We start from the raw sequence: 26,242 nt of genomic DNA on the forward strand, positions 1-26,242 counted from the left end.
TTTCCCTGCACGAGGGGGATATTCTTGTTAATTCGCTGCAAAATGCGTCGGGCAAAGAGGAATTTTCACGAAAACAATAAATTAGATTAGAATTACAACTAGAGCATAGAGCAGGGGTGGGCAAACTTTTGAGCTCGCGGGCCGCATTCAATATACGAATCCATTGGCGGGCCGCACTAAATGAAATTGGGATTGTAAACCAAAACGCAATATTGGTATTTAATTATATATAGTGAGGACAAGGAGATAATATATTTGCTCATTTAAAACAATCCAAACATGGCTTTGATGATATCGTACACGCGTCAGAAACAGTGGCGAGATTTCATAGCCCGGTCGACCTCAATAAATTTGTTAAAACTATATAGAGATGAAAGTCGGTTGTCCCAATTCTTAGAATAGGATTGAAATTTAAATCTGTGAGCAGCGATCCGTTCATAGATTTACTTATTCCACTTTTGGATCAGTTCCAGGACACACCATGCTGACAGCATCATAACCATGTTAACTTCAAACCCGCTTCCACTATGTGTAGATAAAATATAAATACCCTAATTTTGCGCACACAGAGAACGAGTCTACCTAAGGTACGCGCGAATCGTTATTTAAAAGCACATCACTGAAATAATTAAAACTGGAGTGACCAATCTGAAATCACACTCGTGATCCGAATTATGTCAATCTCGTTTAGGATTTCTGTGATGTTTAGCAGTTGAAACCTTTCAAACTGCGGGGGACTTGAGATCGGGATGTCGCGCCAGAAATTAAACATAAAAAATAATATAAAAAGTATTTACTTTAGAACAGTGGTTCTCAAACTTTTAAAGATACGCCCCCCCCCCTCCCCACCCCACCCCCTTATGATGGTCAAAGAGTTCGCACTCCATTATTGTCATATCACAAAACGCAACCAGGATGCTAGCAAACCTAACGGGTAGGTAGATGGCATGAAATGGTTACGACTGTGGATGATAGATTTTGAAATATGAAATTCAGATTAAAATACAGAGCAACAAGTATGAATGGGATCTAGATCGCGCAAGGCGCGAAAATTTTTTTCTGGTAAACTCAACTTCGCGGTCATCTTCAGATGCTTTCACCCACCATCCCAAGGGGGTGCGTCCCCAGTTTGAAAACCACTGCCATAGAATTATCATGGTGAAATATACTAAGAAAAAGTTTAATCAAGTCCCAGCATTAATTCGATTTTTAGTACGCATTTTATCAATATTTTTAATAAGTTTCGTTAGACTCTCGCGGGCCGCACAGAACGGTGCGGAGGGCTGCATGCGGCCCACGGGCCGTAGTTTGCCCCCTCCTGGCATCGGGGCATTTAACGAATTAGAATTAGAATTAGAGCATATAAAAACATTTCACAAATTTGATTAAAATTAGATTACTGGCATTTCACTCTAATTTCGTGAAATTAGACAACTATAGAATTATCTAGATGTCCAAGTCTGCCTGACAGAGGTGTCCATCATCCCTTCAGCAGCAAGACGTCCGTTCAATCCGGCGCAATCAGTTTCAGCTGTAGCATAGTCCCTTACCGTCGCGTCATTGTGACAGGGCTTTGGAGCCGGAGCCGGAGCCCTGATCCGGAGCCCCGGAGCCGTGCATTTTCACCGGAGCTGGAGCCGGAGCTGGAGCTCTACATAAAATTTAGCCGGAGCCGGAGCCGGAGCTGGAGCCCGTTATTTGAGGAGTAGCTCCGGCTCCGACCTATTTCATAAGATGACATTATATATGCAACAACCACATCTGCTGATTTATCATAATTGAGCAGCCGGCCTGAATTTTAATGCTGTGCACAGCAATGGCATGGAGTAAAGTGCGTTCTATTGCAACTATAGTGCAACTATGATGTTATCGACAATTGACAAGTATTCATTATGACTTCACAAGCCGGCACAGCGGCACCTATGTCTTCGATGCTACATCGGATGTTACTGACGGCTGACTGACTCTAGATTGCTATAGATAACCAACCTATGGGTAGATTAGTAATCTACATGGACCAGGGAGGGTCAAGCTTTTCGGCTACAGGGGCACATGCAATTGACGAACGAGTGCGCGGTCCACTAGCTGCGCCAAGCGGGAAAAATTTACAAAGTTTATATATAAACTAGGTCAATAGTATTATAACTTGAGTATATTGCGGGTCTACTGTATAGTATACCACCTGCTATAGGCTCAGTTTGTAAGGACACGACTATTCGGCGTCTGGTCACATCGATATCGAAGGTCTCCGATAATATGCGACAATCATTTTTTGCCTACATTTCAACGTCCACGATCTTTATGCGAGCGCAAACGCGAAAAGACTTTCTCCCGTATTCGCGAATACAGTGAGACTCAATCGGGTAAATTAGGCGTTTTTTCATTTGCATTAGGGGGTAGGCTTACCAAGCAAGAAATCGTGTGACAATTAAACACGCTAAGCGTGAAGAAAAATGTCACTACTATTTTGGTTGACTGTAATGTACGACGATTTACTGAAAATTTGACTGGACCCTGGACCTGCCAATGAGTCGGAACTGATATTTTAGTCATCAACATACCAAGTGTCGCAGCCAGACTTGTAATTTTTGGTTGGCATTGCAATTTCACAATCTGAGAAATTCATTTTCGATAATATAATAATGTGGCCCGCGGGTGCGCCAGTAGTATAGTAGATCGCTGGCACATTGGCGTTGGTTTCTTATGGCGGGGTGGCATGCTAACGAGAAACCGGGGGTGGCATGCTAACGTTTTCGTCTTATGGCGGGGTGGCATGCTAACGTTTTCGTCTTATGGCGGGGGTGGCATGCTATCGTTTTCGTCTTATGGCGGGGGTGGCATGCTAACGTTTTCGTCTTATGGCGGGGGTGTCATGCTAACGTTTTCGTCTTATGGGTGCGGTCGCATGATAACGCGAAACTCGTGGTGGCATGCTAACGTTTTCGGGTATAGGCGGCGGTCCCATGCTAACGTGAAAACTCGTGGTGACATGCTAATGTTTTTGGTATACGTGCGGCGACATGCTAACGACGATAAATGTGTCTGTCGTGTATTCTTACGGGATCTGTGGTGATTCACCATGTGTTCTTATGGGTGCGGTCGTGATTCGCACTTTCAGGCATCTCTCGCGTGGTGTTGAATATGTACGAGTCACCAACAATAACCGCGCAAACGGAAACGTGGTTTGTTGTGAGGATTACGCGTGCGACCTATATTTCGAATGACCTGCGCGCTGAATTGTTTCTCATCCAGTCGCTACTATCGATTATTACACTAGACCGGTCAGTGTGAAATAGTTTGATCGTAAATTATGATATATGATGTCGTAGTTTAGTCGTGTCAAATGACCGACCGTGTTCTCTTTCCTCGCTATTGATTGTTACCTGAATAATACTTTCGGCTTATTCACACCGCTGTTTCGCACCTACAGAATAGTCTGCTGTTCACAGTCGCAACAAGAATCACAAGTATACACATTTACACATTCTTTTATTACTCTGAAATCAAACTCTTCACAAAAGCACGTACAATCGTATCATTCGCTTTTTTATCATCACCAAAATTATCCAAGTATTCCTCGGCTGAAAACCCTTGAGCTCTTTTTATCAAGAATGCAATAGCATGATCTCCACTCACATCCGAAGTTTTACTCTGTAGCTGTTTCCCAGTCACGGAGAATTCATCCGGATCCAGGAATTCGATTATCTGAGCAACAATAACCGCGTTCACAAACTAACACTTCAAAAATGTGCAAAATAGTTTGCTAAATCTAGGAATCACTTGCAAGGTACTATTTTGGTAATTAGTTTACCACAGAGCCGGCGTAGACGGCGATTCGAATATCAACAATAACCGCGTTCACAAACTAACACTTCAAAAATGTGTGAAATAGTTTGCTGATTCTAGGAATCACTCACAAGGTAATATTTTGGTAATTAGTTTACCACAGAGCGGGCGTAGACGGCGATTCGAATACCAACAATAGCCGCGTTCACATACTAACACTCCAAAAATCCAAAAAGGTGTGAAATATTTGTAAAATCCTACGACCACTCACAAGATAACACATCAGAATAGTCATCTCTCGTGGTTTGATGTTACAAAGATAGGAATTACGCACAAGTAATATTTCGGTAATTAGTTTGTCACAGAACCGTCGCAGGTGGTGATTCGAAAACCAACAATTTGTCACTCGCCCGCGATCGCTATATGTTTCAAACCTCCAGAATAGTGGCTGACTTTAGTTGCGTGATAAGATCCATGAAAATTTGCAATCAATGTGTTAGTTTATCAACTTGAAATGAAACTCACTACACGAATCAAGTCGATTCGTATCTGAATGTTTTAAATCGGTACAACTCTAATCCTTTGACAAATCCCTTAACGCGTTTTTGTTGAATCGAACGTAACCGAATATTACTGACACCGACTTTCAGCCGCATCGAATTATTCGCACATTCCGCGTCGCTGTTTTCACACTTATAGAATCAATACCAACTATAACTCTACAAGAATCAAGAATCACAAGTATGTGCATTACACAGTTATTGTCTTTATTAACTTGAAATCAAACACTTAACAAAAAACACGCAACTAATCATTTGGCAACTCTAGCATTACCAAAAAATTCCAGTATTGTTGATTGAAAATCCTTGAGTCATTATTATCAAAAATGTTATAGTACCGCATCGGGATCCATTCGCGGGATGTACTAAAGGTAAATCCAAATAATCCACATTCGAGGGAGGTACTAAAGGTAAATCCAAATAATCCACATTCGCGGGATGTACTAAAGGTAAATCCAAATAATCCACATTCGCGGGATGTACTAAAGGTAAATCCAAATAATCCAGACTGAAATATTTGGACTTTGACATAGTGTGAATTGAAATAGGATTGACAAACACGACTACCAACTTTGATCCAGCCACATTTCAAGATCATACTTTGAAACAAGTAATGTAACATTACAACTCTATTCACGATCCCGCTTTCCATTTGTCAAAGAGATATTTTAACATCTTACCATACTCAAAAGAATTATTCGCAACATTAACAATTGTTAAAAATCTAGTTTTCACTTACTTGATTATATCACTGCAACTCATAAATTTGAATTAATTCATCCTGGTTGTATTCGTATGCTCGGTCTTTTTTATTCAATTGTAAAGGTTGTTACTATTCTGAAGACAAAGTATTTACAAATCGGTGCATATACGATTTGACTTGGACATACTATATTTTGAGTATACGAGATTTGAATGTCTGAACAATAACTGAGAAATAATTTATCACAATTAAAACCGTAATATTACAGCGTAAAAGATATTGGAATGTCAGCAACTCTGTAAGGTCATAGTTACTACCACTAATTTACCCGACCAACTCGTCATGATCATTCCTGAAATCAACACAAACGTGACCACTGACTTGAGTTAACCACAAAACAGCATCAAGTTTTAAATCCACTTGTAGCTTACGGCTTATTTGAATGCGGGTTATGTTTTGTTGTAATTGAGTGTACGGAAATAGTATTACGTCTCGACATATCACCATGTCGGAATTTGTGACAGAGAATTGAAACATATGCACTTTACAGAGTGTGAAAATATCACTTTGAGTATCGAGTACCGTTCGAAGCTAGCGATCAATTCTTAATCATTTCAGTAAATCCCCATTGTGTGTGCTAAATGTAAAATATCGCGAGGTTATACACTCTAAGACTTTGATCATTACAAAAGTAAATTGTGATATGTTTGTTAGATGCATCCAATTCAACTAGAAGTGTCTAGTGCCCAACACTCGTAATATCAAAAAAGTACTTGCTACACTGTTATTTGCTACGTGTTATGCATTGTTGTTCATTTGTAGTATTGAATGAAATTGTTCTTGAACCCTCAAATAATAATTCCCGACATGAAACCAAGCCGCTGAAAGTCGTTACCATCACGAAGATACAATGTGTACGATGTTTGTCAAATGTGTCCTACCTGGCCAACAGAAAACAATTTTCACTAGCTTGGTAATGAAACCGAAGTCTCCATTCGATATTTTGTTTGTGTCAAATACTTTGCAATAAACACACTGGAGTGGTTGAGCTTTACATCATCAGACTGTCATCTGTAAATCAAGCTTACATCCGATTTGTAACTGTATTGTTTACCTAACCGAGTTGTATGCACAGTTTGATATTTTTGTCATTTAGTGATTGCAGAACATACACTTCGAATCACTCCATTGATCGTAATTTCCATCATCGTGATAATCGAAGTACATTTGTTTCGAGTTCATAACAACCGGTTTTTCTATGACATGATAAATTATTGATAAGTTCTGCTTAGAAGATTGGTTGCATATCTCGAAAAATAATATACCGCTCATATTGATACTGTTACTCGGTATTTTTCTCGTTGTCGATTTTCAAACGAGTAAAATTTATTACTTGAGTTTCTCCGCTTACTATATGTAAATGTAAACTCAGCCGTATTTTAACTAGGACTGGGCACAATGATTCGAGTACTCGAATCTGAATCGAGTATTAATTTTAATGATTCGAGTCGAGTAGTAAAATATGATTTTTTCGAGTACTGAAATTGTACGCTTCTCGCTACTGAAAGTTAATTTATCAACGAAAATTATAGTTTCAATACTAATTTTCACTATTGAAACCTTGATCGGCCGTATCGTAGCATACGAACCATATAGTACAAAGCTACGAACGTTACTGGAAATAGCACATTTCCGAAGTCATGATCATCTCACAACATTGTCACCAAGTGCAATGAAATCGGTATGGTCGGAAAAATACCAAAGTATCTTTGATGTGATGGATAACTGGCATTATATTCTTTGTGGTTGCATAAAAGGTACATATTACATTCTGTTATGACGTCATAATGAGCGATACTCGATTACTCGATTCGACTCGAAGCATAATACGTGATTCAGAATCGAATCACTCAGGTACTCGATTTTGCCCAGCCCTAATTTTAACATCACAAAGACATTGATAAAAAGTAGGCAATCAAACGCTACAAGTTTAACTTTTGTAGGTTGTGTATGATTACCCCACACAACTCATTTCTTACCAAAAGTATATGAAATATATTCATGTCACACGAAAATATTCGCTCGATATTCCCATGCTACGAACCTGTACAATGATTGGTGGTGCTTTCAAACTGTTTCGATACCTCAAGAACTTTATTGTCTGAATGGATGTTCATGTATCTTAATAATCAAATAGTTCAACACAGAACTAGTACGAACAGAAACATCAGAGTTGTTTACACAAAGTTTGTATGTGTACAGTATGCGAATACCATATGTAAGTCCAGCACAATTGCGGTATCTATCTGAGTGTAGTTAACACAAATCTATTACAACGAACCGCGTAAACTTTCGTGAAAGAAAAGCATACTCACTTCCCGAGGGTTCTGTCAATGTCATAGCAATAAATCAGTTACTCCAACAACAGAGTACATATGTTTCTAGTTACGGTGCTTACATATTACACACAAACCAATCTACTTTGCTACCGAAAAGTGTCGAGTCATCATATGGCTGTCCTCATAACTAAAACATACTATCATACAAAATGGTCGTTATAGTTTGCACACCAACGGTACATCGTACAAGTAACAAGTCTCGAGAATCCAGTTATTCAAAAAACGTGAAAGTATTTCTACACCAAGTCGTTATGTGGACGAAAGCGTATATTGTAATATCATGATCGATTTGCATTCGTTGGTCACAAACTGTCACTACTCTAAATAATTCTTTTTCACTCAAACACAAACGCATACTTGTCACCATTCGTTTTCATCAAGCACGAGTTCAAGAAACTTACTTACTACGATATGAATTTTTATTTTTATGTTGTGTAAATAGGTAATAATTAATTCAAGTAACACTATATCAACATCATCGAGTTGTGCTAATAGATTTACATGTGGTCTTGTGGTTTTCGTCGGGACATACAGCACGAACTAACTGTAGACTCCTCTCTGTTGTACAGCTACTCGGTAATCGACATGCATTAACATGTAAACAACGATCTTGTTTCGTCACACCAAACATATGTTCACTGTCGCGATACTCCGCACAAGACGTGCATAGCCTTTTCACACTCGTAATAGTATACCAACGTCAAGCGATAACGTTTAACAACACCAACGACACTAAACCCACGACGTTTACCTATGTAAAATTACCACTTTCACTTGTCAGTCCATCGTTTACCTGACTAAACATATTATTTTCCTTTGGAGATCTGACGTTTACCCAGAGTAAGAAACCATTTTCACCTGTAAATATTTTTTTCCCCGGCTAACAAACCTTTTTTCACTTGGAAATATATTTTTTCTCTGGTTAACAAACCTTTTTTCACTGGGAAATATATTTTTTCTCTGGGTAACAAACCTTTTTCACTTGGAAATATATTTTTTCTCTGGTTAACAAACCTTTTTTCACTTGGAAATATATTTTTGCCTTGGTTAACAAACCTTTTTTCACTCGGAAATATATTTTTTCTCTGGTTAACAAACCTTTTTCACTTGGAAATATATTTTTTCTCTGGTTAGCAAACCTTTTTCACTTGGAAATATATTTTTTCTCTGGTTAACAAACCTTTTTCACTTGGAAATATATTTTTCCCTGGGTAACAAACCTTTTTTCCCTGAGCAACAAACCATTCTCACTTGGTGGTCCGTCGTTTAGCCGAGTAAAAATATCATTTTCTTTTGGAGATCCGGCGTTTACCCCGTGTAACAATACATTTTCACTTGGAAAAATACTTTTACCTAGAGTAACAAATCATTTTCTCCTGGGTAACAAACCCTTTTCCCTTAGAAATATATTTTTTCCCTGGGTACTAAACCATTTTCGTTTGGAAATATATTTTTTTCTCTGAGTAACAACGCCATTTTCTCTTGGAGATGTGATGTTTACCTAAGTAAAAATATCATTTTCGTTTTGAAATCTGACAACCACACGCATCAATTTGGTATTTGTTGTATTGGCGACAGTTTGAAATTGATTACAACGAACAGTGACGAAAATATAAACCGACAACCGGTTTCAGAGTATACCCGCATCGATCGCATCGCATCTATATCATCGGTTAACCACATGAAATAACAGCATACCATTGTATATCGAAATGTATGTTTTGGAAATCGACGGATATTGTATGGCCTGGTGTGTGTGTGTCTGTGTGTGTGTGTGTCTGTGTGTGTGTGTGTCCCGGTTCGTGCTTTAGCCTCCCACAGAGTCAATATGTTGAAATTAGCAACCTCCACGACTTTGGTAACTGCTTGGTACACGGATAATGGTTGAATTTAGGTTCTCGTCGTGCTAACAGTTCCGGACTACTTGTGAGTTTTCTCACACATGTTTACTATATTGTGTCACTCTTTATTGGTCAATACATATCCCACCGTTCAGTTTGAAATCGGAAACCCGAGAAAGTATTAACCGGATCCGGATATCAACTCTGAATCGACACACCAACGAACAATATTCAAACATGTTACACCCCGTGTTTCCATGAAAATAACAAGACATTACACATCCAGTATACTTCACGATTGTTCATAGATACCAAGTATTCGCGTAAACGAGATGTGTGACATTACATACAGCATGGATAACATCATGGCCGGCATTACAAGCATCATGGATGACAAATTCATGTTCTCAAATCTCATACATGCACCGACTCTGTACATTCAATATGGGGGAAGATGACTTGGAGACAGAAAAACACACATATTTGACCGTAACATGGTCTTAGTATGAACCGACATGCATCCAACTTGTGGAAAAATGTGTCGCTCACTATTTCACCGAGATTACAACCCTTTCACTGATATTCGTTGGTGCTATCGATACGGTGAACAGCACGTTATGTATAGCGATATCTTCACAGTTAAATACGCGAACCATGCACAACCATATATCCCGACTTTCGTTGAATATTCACGACACCAACAAATCTGTACATCTCCTTTCCCTCGACATCAATGATAGAATCCTCATCCCAATGCGCAGTACGAATGGAGGGTTCATCGGGTGTAAAATCCAGATCAAATGACACCATGGTCTGCTTTCTCATTTTCAATATTTCCACCACCGCGTCCTGTCTGTGTCTTAGCACTACCATGTGAGGATGGCGAAATCTGTGGGTGGTAAAACGAATGGACATGATATTCTTCGATAGGATCAACTGAAACCACGGATGTGGTGGGTTAGAGTCTTGTGGTGATGGTCCGTTTCGAAATGCAAGCGGATGAACTAGACCAAAAGTTTCGAAGATGCGTTTTATAATTGCTCTAGGTTTGAAATAGACATCGCACTCTTGTGGGGGAACAACACGAAGTCAGTGCGACACATTTTTCCACAAGTTGGATGCATGTCGGTTCATACTAAGACCATGTTACGGTCAAATATGTGTGTTTTTCTGTCTCCAAGTCATCTTCCCCCATATTGAATGTACAGAGTCGGTGCATGTATGAGATTTGAGAACATGAATTTGTCATCCATGATGCTTGTAATGCCGGCCATGATGTTATCCATGCTGTATGTAATGTCACACATCTCGTTTACGCGAATACTTGGTATCTATGAACAATCGTGAAGTATACTGGATGTGTAATGTCTTGTTATTTTCATGGAAACACGGGGTGTAACATGTTTGAATATTGTTCGTTGGTGTGTCGATTCAGAGTTGATATCCGGATCCGGTTAATACTTTCTCGGGTTTCCGATTTCAAACTGAACGGTGGGATATGTATTGACCAATAAAGAGTGACACAATATAGTAAACATGTGTGAGAAAACTCACAAGTAGTCCGGAACTGTTAGCACGACGAGAACCTAAATTCAACCATTATCCGTGTACCAAGCAGTTACCAAAGTCGTGGAGGTTGCTAATTTCAACATATTGACTCTGTGGGAGGCTAAAGCACGAACCGGGACACACACACACACAGACACACACACACACAGACACACACACACCAGGCCATACAATATCCGTCGATTTCCAAAACATACATTTCGATATACAATGGTATGCTGTTATTTCATGTGGTTAACCGATGATATAGATGCGATGCGATCGATGCGGGTATACTCTGAAACCGGTTGTCGGTTTATATTTTCGTCACTGTTCGTTGTAATCAATTTCAAACTGTCGCCAATACAACAAATACCAAATTGATGCGTGTGGTTGTCAGATTTCAAAACGAAAATGATATTTTTACTTAGGTAAACATCACATCTCCAAGAGAAAATGGCGTTGTTACTCAGAGAAAAAAATATATTTCCAAACGAAAATGGTTTAGTACCCAGGGAAAAAATATATTTCTAAGGGAAAAGGGTTTGTTACCCAGGAGAAAATGATTTGTTACTCTAGGTAAAAGTATTTTTCCAAGTGAAAATGTATTGTTACACGGGGTAAACGCCGGATCTCCAAAAGAAAATGATATTTTTACTCGGCTAAACGACGGACCACCAAGTGAGAATGGTTTGTTGCTCAGGGAAAAAAGGTTTGTTACCCAGGGAAAAATATATTTCCAAGTGAAAAAGGTTTGTTAACCAGAGAAAAAATATATTTCCAAGTGAAAAAGGTTTGCTAACCAGAGAAAAAATATATTTCCAAGTGAAAAAGGTTTGTTAACCAGAGAAAAAATATATTTCCGAGTGAAAAAAGGTTTGTTAACCAAGGCAAAAATATATTTCCAAGTGAAAAAAGGTTTGTTAACCAGAGAAAAAATATATTTCCAAGTGAAAAAGGTTTGTTACCCAGAGAAAAAATATATTTCCCAGTGAAAAAAGGTTTGTTAACCAGAGAAAAAATATATTTCCAAGTGAAAAAAGGTTTGTTAGCCGAGGAAAAAAATATTTACAGGTGAAAATGGTTTCTTACTCTGGGTAAACGTCAGATCTCCAAAGGAAAATAATATGTTTAGTCAGGTAAACGATGGACTGACAAGTGAAAGTGGTAATTTTACATAGGTAAACGTCGTGGGTTTAGTGTCGTTGGTGTTGTTAAACGTTATCGCTTGACGTTGGTATACTATTACGAGTGTGAAAAGGCTATGCACGTCTTGTGCGGAGTATCGCGACAGTGAACATATGTTTGGTGTGACGAAACAAGATCGTTGTTTACATGTTAATGCATGTCGATTACCGAGTAGCTGTACAACAGAGAGGAGTCTACAGTTAGTTCGTGCTGTATGTCCCGACGAAAACCACAAGACCACATGTAAATCTATTAGCACAACTCGATGATGTTGATATAGTGTTACTTGAATTAATTATTACCTATTTACACAACATAAAAATAAAAATTCATATCGTAGTAAGTAAGTTTCTTGAACTCGTGCTTGATGAAAACGAATGGTGACAAGTATGCGTTTGTGTTTGAGTGAAAAAGAATTATTTAGAGTAGTGACAGTTTGTGACCAACGAATGCAAATCGATCATGATATTACAATATACGCTTTCGTCCACATAACGACTTGGTGTAGAAATACTTTCACGTTTTTTGAATAACTGGATTCTCGAGACTTGTTACTTGTACGATGTACCGTTGGTGTGCAAACTATAACGACCATTTTGTATGATAGTATGTTTTAGTTATGAGGACAGCCATATGATGACTCGACACTTTTCGGTAGCAAAGTAGATTGGTTTGTGTGTAATATGTAAGCACCGTAACTAGAAACATATGTACTCTGTTGTTGGAGTAACTGATTTATTGCTATGACATTGACAGAACCCTCGGGAAGTGAGTATGCTTTTCTTTCACGAAAGTTTACGCGGTTCGTTGTAATAGATTTGTGTTAACTACACTCAGATAGATACCGCAATTGTGCTGGACTTACATATGGTATTCGCATACTGTACACATACAAACTTTGTGTAAACAACTCTGATGTTTCTGTTCGTACTAGTTCTGTGTTGAACTATTTGATTATTAAGATACATGAACATCCATTCAGACAATAAAGTTCTTGAGGTATCGAAACAGTTTGAAAGCACCACCAATCATTGTACAGGTTCGTAGCATGGGAATATCGAGCGAATATTTTCGTGTGACATGAATATATTTCATATACTTTTGGTAAGAAATGAGTTGTGTGGGGTAATCATACACAACCTACAAAAGTTAAACTTGTAGCGTTTGATTGCCTACTTTTTATCAATGTCTTTGTGATGTTAAAATTAGGGCTGGGCAAAATCGAGTACCTGAGTGATTCGATTCTGAATCACGTATTATGCTTCGAGTCGAATCGAGTAATCGAGTATCGCTCATTATGACGTCATAACAGAATGTAATATGTACCTTTTATGCAACCACAAAGAATATAATGCCAGTTATCCATCACATCAAAGATACTTTGGTATTTTTCCGACCATACCGATTTCATTGCACTTGGTGACAATGTTGTGAGATGATCATGACTTCGGAAATGTGCTATTTCCAGTAACGTTCGTAGCTTTGTACTATATGGTTCGTATGCTACGATACGGCCGATCAAGGTTTCAATAGTGAAAATTAGTATTGAAACTATAATTTTCGTTGATAAATTAACTTTCAGTAGCGAGAAGCGTACAATTTCAGTACTCGAAAAAATCATATTTTACTACTCGACTCGAATCATTAAAATTAATACTCGATTCAGATTCGAGTACTCGAATCATTGTGCCCAGTCCTAGTTAAAATACGGCTGAGTTTACATTTACATATAGTAAGCGGAGAAACTCAAGTAATAAATTTTACTCGTTTGAAAATCGACAACGAGAAAAATACCGAGTAACAGTATCAATATGAGCGGTATATTATTTTTCGAGATATGCAACCAATCTTCTAAGCAGAACTTATCAATAATTTATCATGTCATAGAAAAACCGGTTGTTATGAACTCGAAACAAATGTACTTCGATTATCACGATGATGGAAATTACGATCAATGGAGTGATTCGAAGTGTATGTTCTGCAATCACTAAATGACAAAAATATCAAACTGTGCATACAACTCGGTTAGGTAAACAATACAGTTACAAATCGGATGTAAGCTTGATTTACAGATGACAGTCTGATGATGTAAAGCTCAACCACTCCAGTGTGTTTATTGCAAAGTATTTGACACAAACAAAATATCGAATGGAGACTTCGGTTTCATTACCAAGCTAGTGAAAATTGTTTTCTGTTGGCCAGGTAGGACACATTTGACAAACATCGTACACATTGTATCTTCGTGATGGTAACGACTTTCAGCGGCTTGGTTTCATGTCGGGAATTATTATTTGAGGGTTCAAGAACAATTTCATTCAATACTACAAATGAACAACAATGCATAACACGTAGCAAATAACAGTGTAGCAAGTACTTTTTTGATATTACGAGTGTTGGGCACTAGACACTTCTAGTTGAATTGGATGCATCTAACAAACATATCACAATTTACTTTTGTAATGATCAAAGTCTTAGAGTGTATAACCTCGCGATATTTTACATTTAGCACACACAATGGGGATTTACTGAAATGATTAAGAATTGATCGCTAGCTTCGAACGGTACTCGATACTCAAAGTGATATTTTCACACTCTGTAAAGTGCATATGTTTCAATTCTCTGTCACAAATTCCGACATGGTGATATGTCGAGACGTAATACTATTTCCGTACACTCAATTACAACAAAACATAACCCGCATTCAAATAAGCCGTAAGCTACAAGTGGATTTAAAACTTGATGCTGTTTTGTGGTTAACTCAAGTCAGTGGTCACGTTTGTGTTGATTTCAGGAATGATCATGACGAGTTGGTCGGGTAAATTAGTGGTAGTAACTATGACCTTACAGAGTTGCTGACATTCCAATATCTTTTACGCTGTAATATTACGGTTTTAATTGTGATAAATTATTTCTCAGTTATTGTTCAGACATTCAAATCTCGTATACTCAAAATATAGTATGTCCAAGTCAAATCGTATATGCACCGATTTGTAAATACTTTGTCTTCAGAATAGTAACAACCTTTACAATTGAATAAAAAAGACCGAGCATACGAATACAACCAGGATGAATTAATTCAAATTTATGAGTTGCAGTGATATAATCAAGTAAGTGAAAACTAGATTTTTAACAATTGTTAATGTTGCGAATAATTCTTTTGAGTATGGTAAGATGTTAAAATATCTCTTTGACAAATGGAAAGCGGGATCGTGAATAGAGTTGTAATGTTACATTACTTGTTTCAAAGTATGATCTTGAAATGTGGCTGGATCAAAGTTGGTAGTCGTGTTTGTCAATCCTATTTCAATTCACACTATGTCAAAGTCCAAATATTTCAGTCTGGATTATTTGGATTTACCTTTAGTACATCCCGCGAATGTGGATTATTTGGATTTACCTTTAGTACATCCCGCGAATGTGGATTATTTGGATTTACCTTTAGTACCTCCCTCGAATGTGGATTATTTGGATTTACCTTTAGTACATCCCGCGAATGGATCCCGATGCGGTACTATAACATTTTTGATAATAATGACTCAAGGATTTTCAATCAACAATACTGGAATTTTTTGGTAATGCTAGAGTTGCCAAATGATTAGTTGCGTGTTTTTTGTTAAGTGTTTGATTTCAAGTTAATAAAGACAATAACTGTGTAATGCACATACTTGTGATTCTTGATTCTTGTAGAGTTATAGTTGGTATTGATTCTATAAGTGTGAAAACAGCGACGCGGAATGTGCGAATAATTCGATGCGGCTGAAAGTCGGTGTCAGTAATATTCGGTTACGTTCGATTCAACAAAAACGCGTTAAGGGATTTGTCAAAGGATTAGAGTTGTACCGATTTAAAACATTCAGATACGAATCGACTTGATTCGTGTAGTGAGTTTCATTTCAAGTTGATAAACTAACACATTGATTGCAAATTTTCATGGATCTTATCACGCAACTAAAGTCAGCCACTATTCTGGAGGTTTGAAACATATAGCGATCGCGGGCGAGTGACAAATTGTTGGTTTTCGAATCACCACCTGCGACGGTTCTGTGACAAACTAATTACCGAAATATTACTTGTGCGTAATTCCTATCTTTGTAACATCAAACCACGAGAGATGACTATTCTGATGTGTTATCTTGTGAGTGGTCGTAGGATTTTACAAATATTTCACACCTTTTTGGATTTTTGGAGTGTTAGTATGTGAACGCGGCTATTGTTGGTATTCGAATCGCCGTCTACGCCCGCTCTGTGGTAAACTAATTACCAAAATATTACCTTGTGAGTGATTCCTAGAATCAGCAAACTATTTCACACATTTTTGAAGTGTTAGTTTGTGAACGCGGTTATTGTTGATATTCGAATCGCCGTCTACGCCGGCTCTGTGGTAAACTAATTACCAAAATAGTACCTTGCAAGTGATTCCTAGATTTAGCAAACTATTTTGCACATTTTTGAAGTGTTAGTTTGTGAACGCGGTTATTGTTGCTCAGATAATCGAATTCCTGGATCCGGATGAATTCTCCGTGACTGGGAAACAGCTACAGAGTAAAACTTCGGATGTGAGTGGAGATCATGCTATTGCATTCTTGATAAAAAGAGCTCAAGGGTTTTCAGCCGAGGAATACTTGGATAATTTTGGTGATGATAAAAAAGCGAATGATACGATTGTACGTGCTTTTGTGAAGAGTTTGATTTCAGAGTAATAAAAGAATGTGTAAATGTGTATACTTGTGATTCTTGTTGCGACTGTGAACAGCAGACTATTCTGTAGGTGCGAAACAGCGGTGTGAATAAGCCGAAAGTATTATTCAGGTAACAATCAATAGCGAGGAAAGAGAACACGGTCGGTCATTTGACACGACTAAACTACGACATCATATATCATAATTTACGATCAAACTATTTCACACTGACCGGTCTAGTGTAATAATCGATAGTAGCGACTGGATGAGAAACAATTCAGCGCGCAGGTCATTCGAAATATAGGTCGCACGCGTAATCCTCACAACAAACCACGTTTCCGTTTGCGCGGTTATTGTTGGTGACTCGTACATATTCAACACCACGCGAGAGATGCCTGAAAGTGCGAATCACGACCGCACCCATAAGAACACATGGTGAATCACCACAGATCCCGTAAGAATACACGACAGACACATTTATCGTCGTTAGCATGTCGCCGCACGTATACCAAAAACATTAGCATGTCACCACGAGTTTTCACGTTAGCATGGGACCGCCGCCTATACCCGAAAACGTTAGCATGCCACCACGAGTTTCGCGTTATCATGCGACCGCACCCATAAGACGAAAACGTTAGCATGACACCCCCGCCATAAGACGAAAACGTTAGCATGCCACCCCCGCCATAAGACGAAAACGTTAGCATGCCACCCCCGCCATAAGACGAAAACGTTAGCATGCCACCCCGCCATAAGACGAAAACGTTAGCATGCCACCCCCGGTTTCTCGTTAGCATGCCACCCCGCCATAAGAAACCAACGCCAATGTGCCAGCGATCTACTATACTACTTTCGCCATCCCTGATACAGACAGGCCCATTCGATAATTTCAGAGCCGGAGCCGGAGCTGGAGCCGGAGCAGTGGTAATAATGCGGCTCCGGAGCTGGAGCCGGAGCTAATGTATGATAGAAGAAAGCTCCGGAGCCGGAGCTGGAGCAGTTTAAATTTACGGCTGCTCCAAAGCCCTGATTGTGACGACATAATAATATGAATGACGTGGGAAGTTCAAGTGTGTACTACTTTTTACGCTATCACAAAGAATACAATATCAGCCATACACCAAATAAGCATATAAGTTGATATATTTTCGAACATACGTATTTCACCACCCTTTGTGACAAATGCGGTGGGTTGATCACAACTTCAGAAAAATGCCATATCGACTAATGTGTGTAGCTTTCTACTACATGTTTGGTATCATGCGATACGATGCGACACATTGAGGTTTCAAATCTGCAACATAGGAAAATTTCATAGAAACTATAAATGTCGTTAATAAATGAACTATTAGTTGGAAGGAACGTAAATTTTTAGTGCTCGAAAATATCATCTCTCACGACTCTGCTCGAAACGTTAGAATAGATACTGTACTTGGTTAAGTACTCGGATAATACTGCCTGGTGAATAGTAAGCCTGTGAGAAACGTTCTGCTTCTACAATTAGAAACCTTTAGACGCTAGGTATATCCGAAGAAATCAGTGATGGCACAGAGCGCGACCAGGGCTCTACGAGGTGCTAAGTTCCCGGTAGCCAATTTAACATGAGTACCTACTTGTTGTCATGATGGTCCATGACGACTCCCCGCTGGAATACGGTCATATGTTATATATGCAGCCTAATTGAAATGCGACCGTGTACAGTGTAGGCCTACATAGCTATCTAATCAGGTCAGTATGGCGACCATTGGTATTCTCCAACCCTCGTGACGTAGCCTATAGTTGGTTACATGCTGTATGTTGTTTGTTCTCATTCTCCATGTTATTATCGGTAGCGAGTAATGTAATAGCACGCTCTACAGCTGTAATACCAATGAATTCTTAGCCGATTTGACATTTCTATTCCAGAGGTTCTTAACCAGGGTGCGTAGACCCCATCGGGGTACGAACCACCACATCAGGGTATATACGAGCTGCATTGTGGATTTAGGCCTATATGCTGTGGAACATAGGCGCCGACTTTTATTTTTGCATGGGGTGGCGGCAGGCGCGTAGCCAAGGGGTGTCGAAACCCCTCCTTTTGAAGCGCAAAAACCCGTCCTTTTGAAATGAGCATTCCGGTGCTAATATTAAGTTCTAGAATATTACGGTAAATCTTGTGTTGACAAGAGAAAAAGGTCATATGGTAACCCTACTTATAAATGACACTGGTCAACACATATTTTTAGGCAGACAAAGTAAGAGTGGTTTTGGGGGTTTTGGGGGCACTGATTCCGAATATGACCTTAGTTTTTTCAAATTGGCTCTTGTTGTGGAGATAATCCATGGGGATGTTTTGACCAAAATCTCCCATTTTCGCCGTAATGGCTGGATTGAAAATCGGCTCAGTCGCACTATAAAGTTTAGAAATTAAATCTACTTGTTATTTTTACACACAGAAGGCTATATTTAATCAAAATACAGCAACAGCACTATATTTTGGGTATTAGATTTATCATAGGGTTACCATACGTCCTCCTTTATAGGATTTGTCCTCCTTTTTCGGGTTTTTGAAAATGTCCTCCGAGGACGCCTAAATGTCCTCATTTTTGAGATTTTGTCCTCTTTCTTGGTGAATTTTGGTCGAATTTATATCAAAATTCGACTGAGATGCCGTAAATCAGCACCGAAGTGACGCTCCGGCGGGTATTTCGGGAGCTGAACGAAAGTTGACCTTTTGTTTAGTCAACCACCTGATAAAGTGAAGGAAAAATCAGTATTTGGGTGGCTGGCGAGAAAGTTGACCTTTTTTTAGTCAACCGACTACGAAGTGGTTAAAATTTACTACTTTTTCAGGATTTTCCACCGGTATTCTAAGTTTGAAAGTTTTGAAAAAGTGTCCTCTTTTCCCGATTCCAAAATATGGTAACCCTAATTTATCAAAGTTAAAGACTTTCACGGACATCATGTACTTAAATAAACTCCAGTCATGTAGAGAAGTATTTACCCAGATACTCAAATAACGTGGCAATAATTAAATCAGTTTTACGTCAACCACATAGTGTAAATTTTAAATAATCAGTTGGAATACAATATATATTTTAAATTGAAATTGTTTTTTGTACGATTGTACGATTGTACGCCAAATAGGGGTAACAAAATAGCCCGTCCTTTTGTACAAATGCGGATCCGGAAAGCACACATTTCTATCCGCCTATCAATTCGAGATCGTGGTATGCGTCACGTTGTGGACCTATATGGCCATTGGACATGCATGCTCAGTTTAATTGGTGATCGGGTAATTTTGCAAAGCGTTCATGTCAGGAGTGGCCAACCCGTGGCCCGCGAGATGGGTTAGAGTGGCCATGTTGATGACTACAAAAGATGTATTTTCAAAGTATTGGCGTATAGCCAGGGCGGCGAAAAGGGCTATGTCCCCCAAATTTTAGTAAATCATTGTACAATAACCTAAAGCAGAGATTTTGCACAGGGATATCTAGAACTTCTAGATATCCCTGATTTCGCAGCAGATTTATTTAAATTGACAGATCATGGCGTGATTTTTTTCCTCGAGATTTCTTGCTTTTAGTACCCTCCACATCATTTTAAAAATTAGTAGTGTAATATACAGAACTCAGTCTAACTTTGTTCGCAATTATGAAAGAACGGAATATTCCCCGAATCCCCGTATCACTGGAGGCCGTTGGGTGCTTCAGTTATTATAGTGTTCAGCCCGAGGGACCAATATTTCGTATTGCGTTCACCGTTTCCTAATCTATCTCCATACAAAAGGCCATATATACTCAATGGACTAGCGCAATGGTTTGGATTGGCCAAGACGATTGTCCACATCTGTTTCATGCTATTAAACAAATTTAGGATGATAATTAAATCGTAGTTCCAAATTTGAGTGCACACAACGATTCTTGACCACAATTCATATTGGTTTAATTGAACTTGTGGCGATCAATAGAAAGACGAGGGGTGGAGGCATTGTGAGAATGATAGGCCAACCTTTGACTGCGGTAAGTTACATATCCGCGGATAACGGATCCTGATCAATGTAGGAGCGACTGATCGCGATCCTAAGCCAGAATTGTGTACATTTTACGATAGTTCTACGGAGACGATACTTATACTCTCCAGCGACTACGACTATTCTATCGCCAATGTGTGCTCGTCACATAAAATGACATTCGAAAACTAAGATATCCACATTAATAAACTAATTAAGAGGAAGGTGAAGAAAAGAATTAATGTAATTATCCTGCAGTAATTGGAGTAACATATAGTATGAAAGCCATGTTACTCCTATCTTACTAGCTGGCAATAATTTTAGCAGTGAAATCATCGTGGCAGTACAGCAACTGCATCATATGATCGAAGTATGTCTACGAAATTGAGTCGCATAGCAGTATTATCATCATAACTGCATACTATAGTTGGGTTCAAAATTTCAAAGTTGTCCCAACTGCAGTCGACTTACTGCAAGCCAAATCCTGAGTTAATCTGCGCTAAGCAAAAATATATTCTTGATGCTATAAATACGGATAATGTGAGGATATTCAAATATTGATATGTAACTGTTGTACCACTTTTAGAATATCCTGGCGGGCTATATTCGACCGCAGTGTCACCACTGCATAGTGCTGATCGTTATTGTATGCTATACTTACAGGTCATCCCGAGTCAGATTTATCATTATTCTTGACATGACAATACACTTTCAGTCTGTTCTAGAAGAAACAGCATCTTCCAATATTATATTGAGTTAGCAGTATCATAACCTGAATAAGCCTGCTCACAACCGAGTCGGTCAGACACTACGTTGCTTAAACGTAAATCGATATAATACTCTCCATCACATATAGTTCTATACCCGACACCACACATACGTGTACACTGTGTACTGTGCAGTGTGCACAGACGTCTCCACGACGCACAAGGCAAAAAGCGAAAGGCAAATACTCATATTTTATGTGAAAAGATCAGTAGGCCTATATTCCTTTTTGTGACTCTGAAACTTAAACGTCCTTACGTGGACAATGACGAAAACGGTCTACGAGAATAGAAGAGATCAGTTCCAAACTTTACCTGATAAGCACACCCACAAAATCAACACCCCATACGTCAAGGTTTGTGATTGAACACCAACTGACACACTGTTTCACACAAGACCGGGATTTGGATAGCTAAATATAGAAGTGAAAGGATATAATCAGCAGCGCGGGATGTGTTTTTTGAAATTCCATGAGGGGTTTCTTTACCTGAAGACGCCCAGTTTTTATGGCAACTACGTTTATATCAGTTGTCAGCGCCGGTGTAAGCGTTTGCCTGTCATGAATGTAATTTTGTCAAGCAGCAGTTAAATTCAGGTATTTGGAACTCATCGGGGCGACGTTAAATCTTGCAACGGCATTTGTCGCGACAATAACAATAAACAAAAAGGTAACCAAGTAAAATGAAATAAGATATATATCCATCTTATAGATCCAAGCTCACCATACACCGTTTTGTATGTTAGCTCGTGTAAAATCTAAAAATACTGCATTGAGCTTAAGCGCTATCGTGGCCTCACCCCGATTATTCGAAAGTTCATGCCGGCGACGTTATATTTTGTGATACACGGTTGTTGATAACATTATACAATGTTCTTTCCAAATCTCTATTATGATGAGTTGCTGACGATTAGCCTTGACGAGTACGAGGCTGTAAGCCAGACTTGTACAAACTACTGGGTTTTCAAAAAGCGCAACTTGAACTAGAAATAGAACTACTCAATTCTAAAAATCGCAACAATAAACTAAAACTAGAACTACCCAATGGATTCATGCTGAGGCGCACAAATCTGTCAATACTTTTAGATTAGAATTTCACTTTCACAGTATAAAGTATTTGCGGGCCACTCAAAATCCCGTCGCAGGCCGTATGTTTTCCGCCCCTGGTTTAGCTGATTAAGAGCCCCGCATCCATAATACAGCGTGCTGTGTTCGTCGGTGCGTTTCCTAAGGTCCAAGGACTCCGTATTGATCATGCTAAAAGGTTTGCATAGCTCATTTAATAAAACATCTAAGATCTATACGACGGTGCTATAGTAGCTCGAATCCTAAAAGTCGACTGCATGCTTACAACAGCTTGCAAAAAAACAAGAGGTAACATCCTAATCAGCGAGGGTAATCAACAGGCCGTGTTATTTTCGACATATGCATATGAAATTTGCAATTATGCATGCATAGATTGCATAGCTTATTTTTGGCATTTTTCAGATTGTATTTTTTGCAGTTTTGGCATCACCAGGAATCCATATTTATAGACTCGAATAACCATGTAAAACGCTTCAGTTTGGTCTTTCTTATGAAACGGAAGTCACAAAACATGCAGTATCAAGATCTATACACTGTGCCATCAAACAGCAAGATTTAAATCCGAATTGACAACGATGTTAGAGCAGACCAAATTGACCCGATACAAAACCGAGTGTTTCTGCAATATATATTCTTAATAGTCGATTCACTATGCTTGTAAAATTACCGGCATTTACACAGGTCACAATACCTACGGACGAAGGGGGCGATGGTGCGTTAAAACAGCTATATTGGAGTCAAGTCGGAGAAATGACCAGTTTTTTGGTCAACTCACGAAAATTTAGCTGTAAAAGTGTAATTTGGAGGTCGAGCTGAAAAGTTCACCTTTTTTTAGTCAACTCGCTGGTGCTTACAGTTTGTATGCCCATATTTCGGTTCCCAATAATGGTGGGTGGGTGATGATCGGCGTGGAGCTTGAAAAGGGGGCAATGAGACGAAAAAGGTTGGGAATCATTGCCTTATCATCTACTTCCTAATCGCTGGATATCATCTATTTTCCTAGACGCGGGATTGATCAATCCACAGATTGGTCGTAAATCCAGATTTATTCACTGGACTTACTGGCCTTTTCATTTACCTATGCTCCTCTTGGTCTGCGGACGCCGAAGGATTCACGGATCCATAATTTAATATTTCTGCTTGTTTTGTCGCTTCAAACAAACTCCTGCCGATTCTTCCTGACATTTGATCAAAATATTTCATAAAATTTTATCTTTTCAAAAAGCCTTATTATTTTTAGCATTGTAAATTTTTTATATTTGGCAGTTTTGGCATTTGGTTCCCGAAGGCCAAAATACCAACAATAACAAGGCCTGGTAATCAATCATTAAGTAGGCTAATCATGTGAGTGCTGAGCGGTAGTGGTACGCTAAAATGATATGCTAATTTTTGTCAATGTTCATAGTTTCTGACCCTATTTTAGAGATGGCAGTTTCGATAGATGAAATACCAATAATGTTGGAACACCCCTGCTACAACGAAATACCTGTCTTGGCCGCCCGAGTCTCAAGTTATGACTTGATCGAGTCGCATGCGCAATGACTGGAGCAAAAGTAAACTTAATGCACAAATTGCCTCAAGTCGAGTAGAGTCATATTCCATATTTTAGAAAATGACTCTGAGAGTCATTACAACCCTGGAATAGGTGAACCAGTAAATCAGTGAATCAGTCTGCACTGTATCAGGGATATCCCTGATCAGTATATATTTATTTATAGCATTTTTTTAAACAAGTTTTGATCTCGAACCACCAGCATATTATGCGTTGGTCTGGAGAAACGCTTGGGAAATTAACAGTGTCGATAGGGATATCACAGGAAGTGATGGGTTGCCTAAATGAGAAAATCCGTCAACAGTTCAGTGGTTTTGTTGTTGTTATGCTAGGTGTCGCTATAATCACTCTGGCAACTGCTTCCGGCGTTGATGCCATTATTCCCGACGATGAAGTTTTCTAAGAGCGGCGTCATTGTTTGAAATCGAAATACAGAGACCAGGAGACTATATTATCTGCCTGCTTAAGATACCCACCTGTCCTAAATCATATTGTCGTGTCAACCTGTCGCCGTGGATTATTTCCTGGTATAGCATTGAGCAGTGAAGATCGAAAATGACCCCTGGATAAGTCCTGTTGTGTTTATAAAGTGTTCACAATATGGTAGAAGGTTCAAGTAAACGGGACCCGGAAGAAATAATTAAGGAAATAGTAAGTGTTGTTGCAACATTCTCGAGTGCATACTATGTTTATTTCATGAAAGGCACCTATATATAAAGCAGTGATCTACTATCTACATACATACACTACAGAGTGTTCCAAAGTTCGGAATCTATCTTATCTATGTACCATATTAGCCCCGGTAGGCGGTAACGGTACTGTAATTGGGAATAGGGCATAGCACAGATCCGCAATATCATAACTTTTTAATGAATATGGAAGGATACACTTTCTCATCAACCCATATTCAAATATCCACTAGATCCGTGCTTTTGTTGTAGCCGCAAAGCAATTTATTCAGACATGAAGTGGACATGGTAGCCATACTCTACCGTTTCCAAACCACCCAAAATACTTTGCGGTGCTCAGATATCTAAATATCTTATGTAATTTGTTTCCATTTCAAGTTATATATTTCATATTGTTAAAAATCAAACTGCTCTACTCAATTTGACACTGAAGCAATGTCAATGTATGTTATAGTAGGTATACAACCTAGCAATAATGCAATTTTAGCTGATTACTTATCTTCATAGGTTATCCATCTTTCAGCAGCATCATTCACATTCTGTAAGGAAAATAGCATTTGTTTGGTTGTAATTTTACAGTGGACCTTACGATTATGAGTTACAACCCAGTTCCGTCTCTGAGTTACTAAGACACAATCGAGTTTGAATTATGCCTATAATCCATGTTTTGCAGTGTGTCAGCAATGGGTTTCAGTACTCCCAACTCGGTTCCAACGGGTCATGCATCAAGACTCTGGAAATGTTTTTCTCTGGCATGCCAAGGATGGTGGGGTTCAACCACTTCCCAAATCTGACCACCCTGGTGATAATAGGTAAGGTGCTGATGCTATGCTTTCATTTTGGCTTGATCTGTATGAATGATGTTTTGGTGCATCATCAATATACTCATCACATTGAGAAGTGTTCCTCATGAACATCAATTACACTATTTAACGGTGCTTCACATGACAGTCGCTCGATGTGCATCTCTGTGTTTAAGAGGTTATCCGTGAATATGGGTGTCACATGTCACTATATGATTGCGTTCCTGCTTTGATACTCCCCCTTAGCCCTTACCCCTGTAGTTTTATATTGTAATAGAAGTTCCATGCGGCATGCATAAGTATAGCTACTATTACTGCCCAAGCATTGTCCGCGATTTGTGCTGCAGGGGTGAGGGGTGAAGGCAATGTGTTATCGATGGTCATGGGAAACACTTCAGTGTGTCATCACTTTTGCTCAGTCTATTCCCTTCCTAACCCCAAAAAAACAAAAAATAGCTTTTTCGACAACAACTAAACTAGATATGACAGCGAGTTTGTGAACTGGAACAAAAAGATGACCTGTTTGGCCTTAGTTATCAGTATTCCAAATTTTTCATTGGCTATTCTTCATCATTGATGGTGTTATAGATCAGTGCTCTTCAACCCGCTTTTCAAAGTATAATGACTCGAGTCGCGATTTTTTGGTGACTTGAC

At 38.9% G+C, this 26,242-nt stretch overlaps 1 protein-coding gene and 1 long non-coding RNA gene across 2 annotated transcripts in view; one reads left to right on the forward strand and one right to left on the reverse strand.

Annotated features, from left to right (window-relative positions):
* The window catches only part of LOC145438227 (uncharacterized), a 442,041-nt gene that overhangs the window by 54,728 nt on the left and 361,071 nt on the right, over window positions 1-26,242 (reverse strand). The gene's annotated exons all lie outside the window — the stretch shown is intronic.
* The window catches only part of LOC145437112 (leucine-rich repeat-containing protein 9-like), a 33,200-nt gene continuing 31,426 nt past the window's right edge, over window positions 24,469-26,242 (forward strand). The window contains exons 1-2 of the mRNA XM_080314280.1: window positions 24,469-24,747; window positions 25,459-25,597. Coding sequence (XP_080170406.1) covers window positions 24,697-24,747; window positions 25,459-25,597 — 190 coding nt within the window. The 5' untranslated portion in view covers window positions 24,469-24,696. The remainder of the gene's footprint in view (window positions 24,748-25,458; window positions 25,598-26,242) is intronic.

Source organism: Botryllus schlosseri, chromosome 4 (genome assembly GCF_051294905.1).
Source record: "Botryllus schlosseri isolate E-star chromosome 4, Bs_hap1, whole genome shotgun sequence".
NCBI classification, from domain to species: domain Eukaryota; kingdom Metazoa; phylum Chordata; class Ascidiacea; order Stolidobranchia; family Styelidae; genus Botryllus; species Botryllus schlosseri.